The sequence below is a fragment of the Erythranthe guttata genome, chromosome 10 (assembly GCF_056151865.1).
Source record: "Erythranthe guttata isolate IM_541 chromosome 10, IM_541, whole genome shotgun sequence".
NCBI classification, from domain to species: Eukaryota; Viridiplantae; Streptophyta; class Magnoliopsida; order Lamiales; family Phrymaceae; genus Erythranthe; species Erythranthe guttata.
The window spans coordinates 5,902,154-5,918,576 of NC_142542.1; the positions used below are offsets into that span (position 1 = coordinate 5,902,154).

The 16,423-nt window shown below is 33.9% G+C and overlaps 4 protein-coding genes across 7 annotated transcripts; all 4 read left to right on the forward strand.

The window, feature by feature from the left end:
• Nucleotides 1-70: 70 nt before the first annotated feature.
• LOC105968985 (serine acetyltransferase 5) lies at nt 71-2,347 on the forward strand. Its single transcript, XM_012993700.2, has 2 exons — nt 71-602; nt 1,713-2,347. Exons 1-2 carry the CDS (start codon nt 219-221, stop codon nt 2,202-2,204), a joined length of 876 nt encoding a protein of 291 aa, XP_012849154.1. The 5' UTR covers nt 71-218; the 3' UTR covers nt 2,205-2,347.
• Nucleotides 2,348-7,061: 4,714 nt separating this feature from the next.
• LPXA (bacterial transferase hexapeptide repeat-containing protein) lies at nt 7,062-9,333 on the forward strand. Its single transcript, XM_012993953.2, has 10 exons — nt 7,062-7,224; nt 7,302-7,402; nt 7,637-7,761; nt 7,858-7,966; nt 8,118-8,210; nt 8,291-8,407; nt 8,507-8,590; nt 8,704-8,808; nt 8,928-9,014; nt 9,092-9,333. The coding sequence occupies exons 1-10, from the start codon at nt 7,140-7,142 to the stop codon at nt 9,212-9,214; spliced, it is 1,029 nt and encodes a 342-aa protein (XP_012849407.2). The 5' UTR covers nt 7,062-7,139; the 3' UTR covers nt 9,215-9,333.
• A 356-nt stretch (nt 9,334-9,689) lies between these two features.
• Nucleotides 9,690-15,485, forward strand: LOC105968820 (protein FAR1-RELATED SEQUENCE 2). 4 transcript variants are annotated; one of them, XM_088823674.1, is made up of 9 exons: nt 9,690-10,010; nt 10,185-12,151; nt 12,229-12,285; nt 12,375-12,443; nt 12,614-12,691; nt 12,791-12,859; nt 12,953-13,024; nt 13,125-13,211; nt 15,355-15,485. In XM_088823674.1, the coding sequence occupies exons 2-8, from the start codon at nt 10,238-10,240 to the stop codon at nt 13,164-13,166; spliced, it is 2,301 nt and encodes a 766-aa protein (XP_088679800.1). In that variant the 5' UTR covers nt 9,690-10,010; nt 10,185-10,237; the 3' UTR covers nt 13,167-13,211; nt 15,355-15,485. The 4 variants fall into 4 exon arrangements, 3 of the variants coding, with proteins under 3 accessions (XP_088679800.1, XP_012848946.2, XP_088679801.1); XM_012993492.2 differs by lacking the exon at nt 15,355-15,485 and adding an exon at nt 13,461-13,896; XR_001173768.2 differs by lacking the exon at nt 15,355-15,485 and adding an exon at nt 13,461-13,896 and having other exon boundaries at nt 9,716-10,010; nt 12,357-12,443.
• LOC105968821 (transcription factor MYBS3) lies at nt 13,959-16,113 on the forward strand. Its single transcript, XM_012993494.2, has 3 exons — nt 13,959-15,044; nt 15,355-15,551; nt 15,639-16,113. The coding sequence occupies exons 1-3, from the start codon at nt 14,708-14,710 to the stop codon at nt 15,912-15,914; spliced, it is 810 nt and encodes a 269-aa protein (XP_012848948.1). The 5' UTR covers nt 13,959-14,707; the 3' UTR covers nt 15,915-16,113.
• Nucleotides 16,114-16,423: the final 310 nt, after the last annotated feature.

Below are 16,423 nucleotides of genomic sequence, written 5' to 3' on the forward strand. Positions count from 1 at the left end.
CTGCTTAGATAAGATGTCACTATCAAATGGCGTTAATGTAATAAGATAATAATTTGAAAGGCCAATAATTAACACCAACTTTAATTAAATAAAATAAAATAAAAAATCAAATTGTCTCGTATGTGTATATATCATCATCCACAAATGCGGCAAAATACCAAATCATATCCACTGCCGCGAGACGATTAACCAAGAGAAAAACGACGACGTTTCCTCCGATGCCAGCTGGAGAATTCCGCCAGCCTTCGCCACCGCTGCCGCCGCCGGGGTCGGAGGAAGAGGAGGCGTGGGTGTGGACGCAGATCAAATCGGAGGCTCGTCGCGACGCCGAAGCCGAGCCGGCTCTGGCCAGCTACTTGTACTCGACGATCCTATCTCACTCTTCATTGGAGCGTTCTCTCTCCTTCCACTTGGGGAACAAGCTATGCTCCTCGACGCTGCTTTCCACGCTTCTCTATGATCTGTTCCTCAACATTTTCTCCACCGACGCCGGCCTCCGCTCCGCCACCGTCGCCGACCTACGCGCCGCCCGTTTCCGTGACCCCGCCTGCGTTTCCTTCTCCCACTGCCTTCTCAATTACAAAGGATTCCTCGCTTGCCAGGTTAATTAATTTTCTTAATTTTCGAAATTGATGATTTTGGGAGCAAGTGCTTGTGAATTTTTAGTAATTCGGAGTTTAGTAATTTTCGCCCAATTTTAGTTTATGCTCATAATTCTCTTATTTTGCTTTAGATAATAGATGCATATTGGATGCTCAGCTGCAAGCTTTTTTGCCTGTTACATCAGATTGCATTTTGCAGAGTACACTAGACAAGTTCATTAATTTTCAAACAATCCTTGTTACATGGATAACTCTATGAATTGGTTTTTTTTCTTCGATTTGTCGAATATTGTTTGAAGGTAGTTATGGTGTTTACTGTCTGGTGTCTTAGTTTGCACATTTTCTGGATTCGGGAGTTGTAAAATCGACCTTAAAAAATTTGGTGTAGGATCGGATTTCACGAAGTAATAATATCTATCTGTCACTATTTGCTGATTCTGTAAATTTTCCAGAATCGAGGAGAAGAATGTTAGACTTCTTGTCATGCTCCCGTAAAATTTGGTTTCGTGTATATTATAAGTCAGAAATTTATCATTGATGCTTTAAAACCATAGTCAATGGACACTTCTTTATTGGATCGACCAAGTTGAGAAACAAGGTTATCACTGGACTATTCGTACAAGTAGAACTCATGTCTTTATCACTGGACTATTCGTACAAGTAGAACTCATGTCTTAAAACTCTTACTCAGTGGGTCGGAATTTTTACGTAGATCAACCAAAATAACATCACGAACATCACGAGAGACTAATAGCAGCTCGAAAAGAACTGTACATGTGGCTGAGAAGGTATACAATTTAAAATGTCTTGTATACTGTTGGGCCCCCGCGGGGATAGCACGAACTCCACATTGGTATGGTATTGTTGGCCGGGCCCATCTGGTTTTGCTCTTGGGTTTCCCCAAAAGGCCTCATACCAATGGAGTTACTATCCCCTCTATATAAACCATAGATCTTTCCCATATTAAACCAATGTGGGACATTGTTTGCACCTCAACATGTACATACAATTGAAACCAACATATTAACCTTTGCATGCGCTCTAATGTTTAACAGCTGAAATTTTTGTTATGATTCTCAAGAAAAAAATATTTACAAAATTTACTTTCAGGCGCACCGATTGGCTCACAAGCTGTGGACTCAATCCCGAAGGCCGTTAGCACTGGCGCTCCAGTCTCGAATCTCAGATGTCTTTGCCGTAGATATCCACCCCGCCGCCAAGATTGGTAAAGGCATCCTCTTCGACCACGCCACCGGAGTTGTGGTCGGGGAGACAGCTGTCATCGGAAACAACGTCTCCATCCTCCACCATGTAACCCTAGGCGGCACCGGCAAGTTTGGCGGTGACCGCCACCCCAAGATCGGCGACGGTGTGTTGATTGGTGCGGGGGCCACAATACTGGGGAACGTGAAGATCGGGGAGGGGGCCAAAATTGGTGCGGGGTCCGTCGTGTTGATAGACGTGCCACCTAGGACGACAGCTGTCGGTAATCCGGCTAGGTTGGTGGGGGGGAAAGAGCAGCCCACGAAGCACGAGGAAGTTCCTGGAGAGTCGATGGATCATACCTCGTTTATGTCTGGATGGTCGGATTATATTATATGAATATGACACAGCATATCAATATAGATGTGTAAGATTAGTAATATGATAGTACTTATTGCAATGTGTTCTTGTTTCTGTTCTTGTTACTGTTGCTGCATTCGTGCTGTGAGTTAATTTATAACAGCTTCAAGTATTGTGCTGCATTGGTTTTGCTTCGGTGATTAGCTAGATCATTTATGTTACGGTTACAATGGGGTTCAAAATTGGACGGATCAGAACGGAATTAACACTTTAGTAAAAAAAAAATCAGTTTTTTTTTAAATGAAAAAATAATTCCAATTATATTGTAAAAAAATCGTAAAAAATCAGAATTGAAATTTCAGAAATTAAAATGTTTGATCAAAACTAGTACTTCACCCGTGCGTTGCACGGAGGTCAGATTCAAAATGAGAAAAATAAAAATATTTAAATGATTAGCTCTTTATAACAACACCAATTCAAGTAAAATAAAATTGAAGTAAATAAAAAAAATTATCTCTTAATTCATAGTTGTAACATATGAAATTCATTTAAATATTACAAAGAATAATACATGAAGCGCGCAAAACACGATATGAAGATTATGTGAAATCATTTAAAACATATGGTATAATTCTATTTCATGGAATACAATTACTACACCATGTGAATCTTATGCAAAATAACTAACTTAACAACAAACATAGTAACACAATAGATATTCAAATAACCTGCAAGTTTATCACTAACAACATTCAATTAGTGATGTACATTACTCAAACAACAACACAACTTATAAATGTTGCAAAAGAGATACAATGTATACGCCACAACCAATACTGATATCAACACTGATACTAATATTAATACTAATACTAATACTAATACTAATATACTAATACTAATACTAATACTAATACTAATATTTAAATCAATATCAATACCAATACCAATATCAATACCAATACCAATACCAATACCAGTACCAGTACCAATACCAATACCAATACCAATACCAATACCAATACCAATACCAATACCAATACCAATACTAATATTAATACTAATACTTACTGATACTGATATTGATACTGATATTGATACTGATACTGATATTGATACTGATACTGATACTGATACTGATACTGACACTGATACTGATGTTTTATTGATACTCATACTAATATTAATATAAATACTAATACTAATATTCATACTCATACTAATATTGATACTCACAATCATGTTGATACTCATATTGATACTGATACTAATATTGATATTGATACTGATATTGATGTTGACACTAATACTAATACTAATAATATTGATATTAATACTAATACTGATATTGATACTAATATTGATACTTATACTGAAATTGATACTCATATTGATACTGATACTCAAACTGATACCAACATTGATACTTAAATTGATACTGATACTGATACCGATATTTATACTGATATAGACACTTATATTGATATTAATACTAATATTAGTACTAATACTAATATTATTACTAATAGTAATATTAATACTAATAACATTACTAATACTATTAATAATACTAATATTAATGCTAAAACTAATTTTAATGCTAATGTACTAATGCTAATGATACATATACTGATATTGATATTGATATTGATATTGATACCGATACTAATATTGATACTGGTATTGATACTGATATTGGTACTGATACTGATACCGATACTAATGTTGATATGGATAGTTATAATGATATTAATACTAATATTTGTATTAATACTAATACTATTACTAAATGTAATACTAATACTAATACTAACACTAACACTAATACTAATACTAATACTAATATCTAATACTAATACTAATACTAATACTAATATTAATACTAATACTATTATTAATACTATTACTGATACTAATATGTTAATGTTAATACTAAATTTAATGTTAATTCTAATTTGGATATGCTAATTATTATGCTAATGCTAATTATAACTGTAATTCTAATATTATTCAAATCCTTATCCTATTCTTAATCCTATTCATAATACTAATTATAATTCTAATCCCAATCATAATCATATTTCTATTCCCAACACTAATCATAAGCCTAATAATTTTAATACTAATAATGCAAATGCCAATGCTAATGTCAATTCTGATTCTAATTTTAATTATAATTCTAATCACAATCCTAATGTTAACCATAATCCTAATACTAATATATGTCACTAATTATCGTACTATGCATAATCATAATCTTATTATAATTCTAATACTAATATTAGTCATAATCCAATATTAATTATAATATTGTTAATCCTAATTACAATCCGAATCCTATTTCTAGTATTAATACTAATACTAATTCAAAAAATATTAATTATAATTCTAATTCTAATGCTAATATTAATCACAAATTTTGATTTTGCATCAGTATTTTTTTTTGCAATGATCTATTATTTTTTATAGAAAAAAAAATTATATTCAATCTCGAACCTTTATATCAAATTTCTTATGTGCTGAAGCATCAAAAAATGCATATTAAAATATATTAGAAATTAATATTTCATTATATTATCAAACTGACATTAAATTATTTAAAATATTATAAGGGTATAAGCAAACGTTAAGACGTAAAAGAACAATAATCGTTGTTAATAAGATAAATTATGAAAATTCTCCCGAACTTAGGCTAAATTACAGAAAACACCCCCAGTTATTGGTGATTACCAAAATCTACTTGATGTTGTTTCTGTCTTACACGACCCCCTTATGGTGTGATATTATACGGAATATCGTTTATTCCATGTAATATCCCAAAAAATATGGGTTCTACCCTTGCAGACGTGTCATTTCTTTTATCGTACTTTTTAAATACAAAAATTACGCTCAGGGGTGGTCATGGTCATAATAAAAATTTGTGAAAGTTTTATTTAGGAAGAATAAAGATTTCGCGTAAAGTCCCCTGAGGGTAATTTTTGTCTTTAAAAAATACCATAAAGAAATGTCGCGTGTGCAGGGTATAATCAACATTTTTCGGGGAATATTCCGCGTAACAAAAAAATTCCTTGAAAACTCATACCATAAGGGGGTCGATGTAAGACGGAAATAAACATCAATGGATTTTGCTAATTACAAATATGTGGGAGTGTTTTTCTTAATTTAGCCTAAGTTCAGGTGGTTTTCATAAGTTATCTTTGTTAATATACAACTTAAATTAACTTATTTACAGGTATGACCATATGTTAAAAACAAACATAAAGAGTGATGCTATTGAAAATAGATCAAATTTCAAGTAAACAAAAGTCACTATAAAATGCTTATATAAATAAAAAATGGAAAAATAAAAATTAGCTGATATTCTAAATATATAGAATATATAGTATATACGATCATTATACATTTTAACCAAAAGATATGATATTCTTAATGTTTGGTTTGAAATAGAGTGAATAAAGTAATTTAATACCAAAGATTTAGAATAACATTGTTATATTTTGAAATATATAAAATCAATTCGTTTTTTTTATCAATTGATTAAACTTAACTTACGTTATTCAAGTTATTAGAATAATCATGATAAAGTTTTTATTTTAATTAGTATATAATTCAAAAAGCTAAATCAATCGTAAAATTTATTGTCACTATATTCGGTGAAGAAAAAATAACCGATTAAACAATAACATGAAATTCATGTAGTATAATTTCTAATATGGTAAATAATGGGGAGTATATTACTCTACACATGGTAGAAACACATAGTGTCGATTTTCGCAATATTGTAAATTCGAACATTTATCTTTTTTGTTTTTACATATAATATCAATATATAATATTAAATTAGTTAAAAAAACATATTCTCTGGTCATGTTCATGTAAAATGTACCATATCAAATAATTTATTCTGCAATATTTTGTTAATATAAATCCAAGTTTATGAATTAAAATACAAAATTTCTGTAATACCACCAATTAAGCAATTATAATAAGGGAAGATTTTAAATTAAATTTAACTAAATTAAATTAAATTAATTATAAAATTAAATTAAAAAAATAAATTTATCTAGAGTTTCCAACAAAGTTGATATATTTAGAGCATTTTATAAATGGTTGGATATAAATATATTAATAAAATAATTAAATAAATTTAATTATCTTTAATTTTTGGAAAATGATGACATGTTTTTTTATGATTTATTTCCACCAATCAATTCGCCACTTGGGATAAAATTGAGGACTTGTCACCAATTGAAATTGCCAAATGTCAATCAATTAGGTGTGCAATTCAACTTTTATATATTATATAGATAAGTGGAGTTTGGAATTTGTTTTAGTGACGTATATTGATATTATTAGGGTAATTTTATGAGAAAAAATGTTCAAAATTTTGAAAATAGAAACTGAAATTAAAATCGGATCAGAAATGGAAATCGAATTTGTATCTTCCTAAAAAAAATCGGATATTATACTATTTGTCTATTACTTACTACCTTCTGGTTTTGCCAAATTAAAAAAAAAAAAAAAAAATAAATAAATCTTAGTAAGCTTTTCAATCAATTTTTTTTTCCTGGAAAAATACAAATTTCACCTGTTTGTACTAATTCCACATCTGGTCCCCAATGTTCGCAGAAAAACACATGTGGTCCCTCTTGTTTCAACAATTCAACACTTTTAGCCATTTGCGTCAATTTTCCGCTAGTAATAACATGATCAAGCATGTGTCCCACACTATCTTAACTGACGAACTAATGGTAAATCGACGGAAATGACAAAAAAATATTAACTTATCGAAACAACGATGGACCAAATGTGTAATTAAAGAAAACTTGAGGGGTGAAAACTGTAATTTTTCCATTTTTTTCCCCTTAATCTCCAGTCGAAATATTTAATTAATTTCAAAAACCACAGACTATGAACACAAAAGGGTAGCACCGTAGTAGAAGAAAACCCCTTTTCCTTTTTTGGGTGGGAATAATGAATTCACTTTCACGAATTCGCCGCCCGTTCACCATTGCTGTTCAACGGCTCAATCTCCGAAGCTTCTCCGCTTCACTCCCATGTATTATTGCTTTCAGTTACAGCTCTCTTTCATCTTTTTATGCATACATTCCCACTTTTATGTTATTTCATCTGTAGATTTTAAGGAGGAAGACAAATTGAACCCTACAGAAACGAGAAGCAACTGCAGCTTGGTTCATCCATCTGCCGTAGTTCATCCGGACGCCATTTTAGGTCAGGTATTGTCATTAATTTTCCAGTAATTTATCACAGTTAAGGAGAAAAATCAAACAGAAAAATATAGGTCTAGTTAAATTAAATTCGAGAATGTTCTAGGTTTAATTTGATTTCACATAAACAGTATGACCTGAATTTGTTTGGTTTATGGTTTATCACTCTGTTTAATGCATTGCAATTTGCAAGCTTTTGAAGCTAGGTTATATGAATTTTGATAAAGGTTACTCTAAATGTAGGGTGTTTCGGTCGGTCCTTTTTGTACTGTTGGAGCTTCTGCAAAGTTGGGGGATGCTTGTCAGTTATACCCCGGGAGCCATATTTCTGGAAATACGGAATTAGGAGATAACTGCATTTTGATGATGTAAGAAAATCGTATATAAATATCTCAGACTTTGAGTTCATAGTTCTTTATGCTACGTCTGTTTGAAGTTGAATCTGTTTACTGTGTGTCTGTTAGGGGTGCTGTAGTTGGTGATGATATTCCGGGCCGTACGATTATTGGATCCAACAATATTGTCGGGCATCATGCTGTGGTGGGCATTAAATGTCAAGATATGAAATACAAGGTTGGTTTCAAATTCTATATATCGAGGCCATATGAAATTGTAAGGCCGTATTATAAGGCCAATTTTTCATAAAATAAAATAAAAAAATCGTGTCTACCTTGAAATAGTTAGGGGAGTCTTTGAAGTGGTTACTTTATTATTATTATCTTAGCCAGGGAATGAATGTTTCCTTGAGATTGGTGACAATAACGAGATTAGAGAGTACACGTCCGTTCATCGATCTTCACACCCAAATGAAACAACAGTACGCAAACATAAACCTTTGCTTATTCTCTTACATTGCTTTTAGGATGCATCTATGTCTCATAAAATGTTTTTCAACAGATAATTGGCGATAACAATCTTATTATGGGATCTTGTCACATAGCACATGACTGCAAGATTGGTCACAATAACATTTTTGCAAATAATACTCTATTAGCAGGCCATGTTACTGTGGAGGTGAAAATCGTTGTTTCTTTTGTACTTTTTTTGCCTTCCATGGCAAGTTTCCGAGATGGTATTATCTCGTTTATAGTGATGAAGTGATTTATTTTGCAGGACTATACTCACACAGCAGGGGCAACTGTAATACACCAGTTTTGTCATATCGGTTCTTTTTCTTTTATTGGTGGTGGTTCGGTGGTAAGGAATTTCGATAATTTCGTAGCAATTTGTTATAGCATCTCTTTTCCATTTGTTTTTAAATGGATTTTTTTTTCTTTTTAATATTGCTTTGTCTTTGACATATGTTGAAGGTTTCTCAAGATGTACCCAAGTACACAATGGTATGTGGTGAACGAGCTGGACTGCGTGGATTAAATCTAGAAGGGCTAAGGCGTCGTGGGTTTTCGATTGTGGAGGCTGGTTTTTCACTTCAATTTTTTCTTACTTCAAAAATCTATATGGAAATATGATAGCTTTGTCGTTAATTACATACTCTTGTATGGCTAACGACACATATTCTATTTATTATACACAGATAAAGAGCCTGAGAGCAGCGTATAGAAAAATATTTATGCCTAGTGAAGGAAATCTATTGGGCATCGAAGACCGCCTGACTGAATTGGTAATTCATCAATAGCAGATTTTTTTTTTAATCTCGTTACTTAGCTTTACGAAAAAATAATGGATTTTTGTTTTCAGGAAAAGGATGAGGAACTGGGTCGAATTCCAGTGGTGTGTTTAATGGTAAAATCAATCCGAGATTCCTTTGCAGAGGATCGTCGTGGAATCTGCAAGTTTAGGTCCTGGACTGGATCTTCTTGATATTAGTACCTTTTTTTTATAAGTATTTGGTATTAGTACATTCAAGGTGATTTATGTGTCTTCTTTCGACAATGAAATTCGAGTTTCAGTCCACATTATTGGATTTTTCTTCTTCTTCAGTTCTACAGTTTAACATTCAACAAGGGTGAGTTAGAGTGGTAATTATTATTACACAGTCAGCACAATTTGGATACATATTTTGCTTGCTTGGATGATGTGGAATCTGTCATCCCTCCGCTTAGGAACGTTAATGTTTCGGTTACATTTGATTCTGAAATATTTTGATATTTTTTTTTTCTTAGATAAACAAATATTTTGATATGCTGTATATCTATTTTAGTATTGGACTGTAAGTTTGTAACTAATCATTAAATCATATATATATATTTTAATTTTGTTTTGAAATTTGAATTAAAATTTGTTTGTACTTTTTTCTGTAAATTGTATAAATAGAATTGAGACAAATTAATATCTCAGGAATTATACATATATATAATTATTTTTTTTTTGCAAATAATTGCATTTTATTCAGCTTATTTCATCACTCTCCCAAACCTAGAGAGAGAGAGAGAGAGAGAGAGAGAGAGAGAGTATTAACAAATTTAACAAGGACAAATGCGTCAAAAACTGGGTAACCGTACTTGCACTCTACTGCAGAAGTAGAATCACTGGAAGCGTAATTCCTGCAAAAATAGCCGATCAAAATTCAAAAATTGAAAATTGCCATTCCTACGAACATATTCCGAGCGCCACTGAATTTCACTGCTTCCGATCGAGAAAGCAAAACGAAAGAACTGTAAGTACACTTTCACGTATATAAGAACACATGTTTGATATTTTTTTTATAATTAGTGTAGAAGCGTACTGCTGATTACGAATCAGTAGTTTAGTCACTTGTGTTGGCTGCAATTAGTTAAATTTCTTCAATTTGTCGACACCCGGAATGAATTTCTACCCCCAATTTTGTCAGGTACATTTTCGAGGACAAATATATGTGATGCAGTACTGATTATATTTCTGCCCATGGAGATTGATCTCGAATTTTGTTCGGGGCAGGAACCCGGAATAAACCCCGGTGTGGGCATAAATAATGATATTGGGACTGTGATGAATTGTGGCATGCCTCGAAATGGTATGGAATTCGAGTCGAAGGAAACGGCGTATTCTTTCTATAACGAGTATGCTCGGAAAATAGGATTTGGGATCACAATAAAATCCAGCCGACGATCGAAGAAATCCGGCAAGTTCATCGATATCAAAATTGCTTGCTCTAGGTTTGGGAGCAACCGCCACTCCAACACGGCTATTAGTCCAAAATCATGCCCCAAAACGGACTGCAAAGCAAGCATGCACATCAAGAAAATACCCGATGGCAAGTGGTATATATGCAATTTTGTTCAGGAGCACAATCACGAAATTCGCCCTGACGACATCTATAATAATTCTGTGAGGGGAAAAAAGAATCGGAATGATAATGCTTTGTGCCGAAAGAAAGGGCTGCAGTTGGCTTTGGATGAGAGGGATGTTCAATTATTGCTCGATTATTTCATGTACATGCAGGCCGAGGCTCCTGGATTCTACTATGTACTAGATTTCGACAAAGAAGCATGTATGAGAAATGTGTTTTGGGTCGATCCAAAAGGTAGACATGATTATGTACATTTCAGTGACGTGGTCTTCTTTGATACTCATTACATTAAAAGCAAGTATGGCATTCCTTTCGTACCTATTATTGGAGTGAATCATCATTTTCAATTTGTTTTGCTTGGTTGCGCCTTGATTGGGGATGAATCACAGTCGACTTTTGTTTGGTTAATGCGCACATGGCTTAGGGCAGTTAGTGGCAACAGCCCCAAAGTGGTTATAACTGATAATGACAATTCACTTATCGAAGCTGTGTCTGAGGTTTTTCCTAATGCTTTCCATTGTTTTAGCCCTGGGCATGTGTTAAACGAAGTTGGTCCAACTTTAAGTCATAAATTGAGTGGGCTTGAAGTTTTCGTGCTGGAACTTAAAGAATGCATGTTTGGGTCCTGGTCGAATGAAGAATTTGAACACAGATGGAAAAATATGGTCAAAGAATTTGATCTTGCAGATGATAAGTGGATGCAATCGATGTACAAAGATCGTAGGAAATGGGTCCCGACTTACATGAGGCATGTTTTTCTTGGTGGATTTTGTACGGTCGAGAGATCACAAAGTGTAGCCTCTTTCTTCGACAAGTACTTGCAGAAAGAAACTAAAATCGAGGAGTTCATTGATCGGTACACGTTATTTTTGCACGAGAGGTGTGAAGAAGAAGCTAGGGCAGACATCGAAACTCACCATGCTCCACCAATATCAATTTCTCGTTCACCTTTCGAGAAGCAAATGTCTAGACTTTACACACATGCAACATTTAAAAAGTTTCAAAATGAAGTTTGGGGAATGGCTGCTTGTAGTGTTCGAAAGGAAGCCGAAGATGAGAAAACCATAACATTTCGGGTGGATGATCTCGAAAGAAAGCAGAGCTTTGCTTTATCATGGGATAAGGGGAAATGTGACATGTGCTGTTTATGCCGTTTGTTTGAATATAACGGATTTCTTTGTCGACATGCTTTATCAGTACTCGAACTATTAGGCATTTCCACTATCCCATCTGATTATATACTGAAGCGGTGGACACGAAAAGCAAAGATTAAAGATACAACTAATCCAGCATTAATTAATACAAACTTCAGGGTACAGCGCCTCAATTATCTTTGCAAAGTTGCTATGAAACTGAGTGAAGAAGGTTCTTCATCGGGTGAAGCTTATCAAGTTGCGTTCAATGCTATAGAAGAAGCATTGAAGCATTGCGTGGGCGTGAACAATTCTGAGAAGAGTGTCCTGGAAACTGATAGGACTGCTGCTCGAGGTCCTTACGGTAAAATAAAGAAAGTTTCAAAGAAGCGGCAGGTAAGTTTTGTATTGGGTTTTTCGAGAAATTTCGATAAGGAAGTTCCTGAAGAATAATTGTCTATTCATATTTTTAGGTGCGATCCGAGGATGAAACATTATCGTTTGGAATTGAGGAAAGCAGCCAGAATGTGGTTTGTCTTCATTGAAATTTTTATAATTATTTTTTTATATTGAGAACATATGCAGTTATATATTTATGCAGCTCCGATCAATGTTATAGGAGCAGTTGAACGAAAGATCTCGCAGCTTTCACGAGTCCTACATTTCTCAGCAGGACACGCAAGGGATGGTATGTCAAATTGTATGCTGCTTTCTGTGATGTTTTCTAAGCAAAACTTGTATGTTTGCAATAAACTATAATCTTGGTTATAGTCTGGTGTTTACTTTGGAATATTAGTACAGAGGAGTCGTGTTGTTGTGTTTAAACTTTAAAGTGATTTTTGGAATGAATATTGGCAGGGGAATTTGAATCCGAATACTCTATCTTCCTTGCACGATTGCTACTACAGTGACCAACCAATTACTCAGGGTGTTCTGGTAATAGTGCTCTGTATCCTTGTGAATCTACTATACGTAATATGTCGTTTTAAGAGAAGCTAAAGTTTTACTTAAACTCCTTTGCCTTTTCCATTTTAGGGAAATTTGAATGCAGTTTCGGCACATGTCAGCCATCATCATACCACCGAGCACAATCTGCAAGGAATGGTATTTGATTAATTGCACATAGGTCCTTCATGACCTTAATAATAATTATTATTGTTATGTCTAAGCACTGTTATCTCAAATTGTAATTTGCAGTTGCAGGGACAATTTAGTTTCGGAGCATCGTCGGTGGAAGGCTGTTTTCAACTAACGGATCGCTTACACAATGTATTATGAGTACCAAACATATCATTTTTACGCCTGGTTTCATTTTCACTATAATCTTTTCCAACTGGGCCTTTTTTTATTTATTTATTTTTTTCTGCAGGAAACTTCTGTAAATAGGACGTCAAAGCACTTGCATGATTAGCATCTTGCTACTCTGGTTATCTGCTCGTTTAATCAATAGAAAATGGTAATTTTGCATGCATTGATGTGCTTTCTCTACTGTGAACTCTTTTATGCTATAAATAATTTATTTGTATGTGATTATATGAACTGAGATGATGATAATCGCTTGGTGCTATTAATCCATTCAACTTTACATTTGGTTCGACACTTCCTATGTTCCAAAAATCACCATTTCAGTATTCGTCAAAATTAATAATACCCCGAAATAGTGAAGTATCTGCTAAACTTAACCTTCTCATTTCCTCTGTCATAGTTGGTTTGGAGAACAACGAAGAGAGCAGAATTTGTCGGATCAAGAACAATGCCAACATAACAAAATCGATAAATAGAAAAAGTTTAACGGGCCATTGGTAGGATTGGCATAGACCGAGATTTTTTCGTTTCGAAGTTACGAAATATTGATTGTGTTTTCAACTTTTGAGCCAAAAGAAAAGGTACTGGGGAGTTAGGAAAATATCTTTTTCAAGGCAATAATGGAGGTACTTTTCTGCACGATGAAGATAATGTTTGGGCACAAATTTATATTTAAAGCCAAGAACTACTTATCTTTAAGAGCTTAATCATTTAAAAGAAGATCAGGAGTATCCTCTAGTTAATTATTTTTTAGATAAAGTAAGTTCATTAGAAAATTCTTATCTATATTGTCAATTTTTTTTATATATAAACAATTGAAATCATTATCATCACTATGTATATGGTTGCGGGTTCTTTCGTCGAATGTTAAATTTTAGGTTAAAGAAAGGAAAAAAAACTAAAAATGTTTTAGTTTACTTGTTTGAGACGAACACATGTTCGATTTCTATTGGAAAAATATACGAATTCAATCTATGGAATACCATAGCCACCTTCCCCAGATACATAGAATTCTAGAAAGCCCCTGTCAGAAACTGTCAGCATCTTGATTAGAAAATTTTAGAAGTTGATTGTCTATGTGATTTGTGTCTTTAATCTCGAAGTTACGTAATTAAGATAATTATAACAAGAGATTATGGAAAGGTTTATCTTTATGGGGAAAACATCAAATCTATGGGAAGTGGATTTGATGAATGCTAATTGATGTCAACATTCTTGATAAACAAATAATGGTCCCCCCTTTGTCTCTGAAATTGGCAATTGACACTTCAAAAATAGTACTCACATGAAAGTTAGCCTTTACCTTCTATTACTCTCTTTGCTCCTTATATACATATACATGTGTGTGTGTGTGTGACTGTGTGTGTGTGAGAGAGATGATTTAAGTTGGCAAAAAATATCAAGCATAAAACAAATGTCCATCCAATCATCTACATATGGTGTGGGAACATTTTCATAAACCCCACTCACCCTTATACATCATATCATATCACATATATACTTATCAGTAATTTCTCTATATTTCTATCTTTCTCTCTCTCACACACATACACACACACACATAGAGAGATACCAGAGAGTGCATGTAGGGGTGTCTGTCTAAATTAAGGTGTTGGTGGTTTGGAAGTTTTGAGGTTGTTTGTGTTGATGAAAATGGGGAGAAAATGCTCACAATGTGGGAACATAGGCCACAATTCAAGAACTTGCAATAACATTTCCAAAGGGGCAGCCATTAACGGTGTTTGTGGATCAGTGAGACTGTTTGGTGTGCAGCTTGATAATATCTCCTCGTATTCGTATACTAATAATAATAATATTCACATGAAGAAAAGCTTCAGCTTGGACTGCTTATCGTCCACACCGTCAGCCCTATCGTCTTCTTCCTCCTTATCGTCTTCGACAAGAATTCCAATCAACGATGATAAAGCATCCATCGGTTATCTCTCTGATGGCAATTTAGCCAGAATCCCTGAAAGAAAGAAAGGTATTTATCTTCTTTATCTGTGTGTGTGTGTGTGAGAAAAAGATTTGCAGGTAGATTATTATGCAGTTGAGAAGCATTAATATCCCGAGGGAATAATAACTTTTTGTTTGTTTGTTTGTTTTACTCTTGTCTGGTTTTATATGGCAAAAAATACTAGTATATATATATGTATATATATCCATGTTTGTTCCTACCTCTCTTTTCCTCCAAGCCCGTGTTCTCGTTCCGTAATCATTTCTTGTCCCCTGTCTGAAAAGATGAGAATTTTCATTTTTTTAATTTTTTAATTTTTTTTTTTAAATTCGTCTAGGAGTTCCATGGACAGAAGAGGAACATCGAACATTCCTAATAGGGCTGGAGAAGCTTGGAAAGGGAGATTGGAGGGGAATTTCAAGAAACTATGTAACTTCGAGAACACCAACTCAAGTTGCTAGTCATGCTCAGAAGTATTTTCTCCGACAAGCCTCCATCACCAAGAAAAAACGACGTTCCAGCCTCTTCGACATGGTATTTATAATCATAATCTAACAAAAAAAAAAAAAAATTGGAAATAATGAACTTGTCTCGGCTAATATGGCTATACATATACCACAGGCTGGTGGAAAAGACAATGCTGGTTCGGAAAAAGTCTCCACAAACAACTCGAAATGGCGAGTTCGTTTTGACCTGAATTCATTTGGAGGCGATGAAGATGATGATGATTGCAAGAAATCAAGCGAGCGAGAATGTGGTGGCGAAATATCTCCATTAATTGCTTCTTCACAAGAAAATTTCGTTTGGTCATACGAATCTTCTTACTCTTCAAATGCAGGAGCTCCACCTTTGGAACTTACATTATCAGCTCCAATGGGACCGATTGGCGTCTCTTGATCCTTATGAATAATTTGTTGTCGAGCATTCTAGTTATCTATTATGCTGTAGTATTGCAATAATTTGTTAATTTAATTACAACTTAAAAGTATTTTTACAGTCTGGTGTTTTGGTTTTAGCTATATAATGTTGCAAGTAATTAGACAGCACTGTAAAGTTTTGAGCTTGAGTTATCAATGGAACGTAATTGATTGTACTAGTTTCGACCCGTGAATAGACACAATTGAATAATACAGGGTTGACCGTGTATAATAATAAAACCATGATCGACCCGTTTGAAACGTTAATGTTTATTTTACTCGGTCCAAGTCAATAAATATTAAAACGATACGTCCATTTTACTTGGGACCATCTAGTTTTCTAGTCTCGGCTAATTAACAATAGCCTATATGATACTCGAGAGAATGTGTTTTAGAGTCAAAATTAAATGATACACTTCTCTAACGACGTCGATTTTTTCGATAAGATGATTATTCATCGTAAAACTAACGAGCTTTTCGTTTAGCTAA

Excerpts from the sequence above, each read along its gene's own strand:
- LPXA (XM_012993953.2), top strand. The coding sequence starts at position 7,140 with ATGAATTCACTTTCACGAATTCGCCGCCCGTTCACCATTGCTGTTCAA. Across the intron at positions 8,211-8,290 it reads CACACCCAAATGAAACAACA|ATAATTGGCGATAACAATCT; the intron begins GTACGCAAACAT and ends GTTTTTCAACAG. Across the intron at positions 8,591-8,703 it reads TTATTGGTGGTGGTTCGGTG|GTTTCTCAAGATGTACCCAA; the intron begins GTAAGGAATTTC and ends CATATGTTGAAG.
- LOC105968821 (XM_012993494.2), top strand. The coding sequence starts at position 14,708 with ATGAAAATGGGGAGAAAATGCTCACAATGTGGGAACATAGGCCACAAT. Across the intron at positions 15,045-15,354 it reads AATCCCTGAAAGAAAGAAAG|GAGTTCCATGGACAGAAGAG; the intron begins GTATTTATCTTC and ends AAATTCGTCTAG. Across the intron at positions 15,552-15,638 it reads GTTCCAGCCTCTTCGACATG|GCTGGTGGAAAAGACAATGC; the intron begins GTATTTATAATC and ends CATATACCACAG.
- LOC105968985 (XM_012993700.2), top strand. The coding sequence starts at position 219 with ATGCCAGCTGGAGAATTCCGCCAGCCTTCGCCACCGCTGCCGCCGCCG. Across the intron at positions 603-1,712 it reads AAGGATTCCTCGCTTGCCAG|GCGCACCGATTGGCTCACAA; the intron begins GTTAATTAATTT and ends ATTTACTTTCAG.
- LOC105968820 (XM_088823674.1), top strand. The coding sequence starts at position 10,238 with ATGGAGATTGATCTCGAATTTTGTTCGGGGCAGGAACCCGGAATAAAC. Across the intron at positions 12,152-12,228 it reads AAGTTTCAAAGAAGCGGCAG|GTGCGATCCGAGGATGAAAC; the intron begins GTAAGTTTTGTA and ends TCATATTTTTAG. Across the intron at positions 12,692-12,790 it reads CAATTACTCAGGGTGTTCTG|GGAAATTTGAATGCAGTTTC; the intron begins GTAATAGTGCTC and ends TTTCCATTTTAG.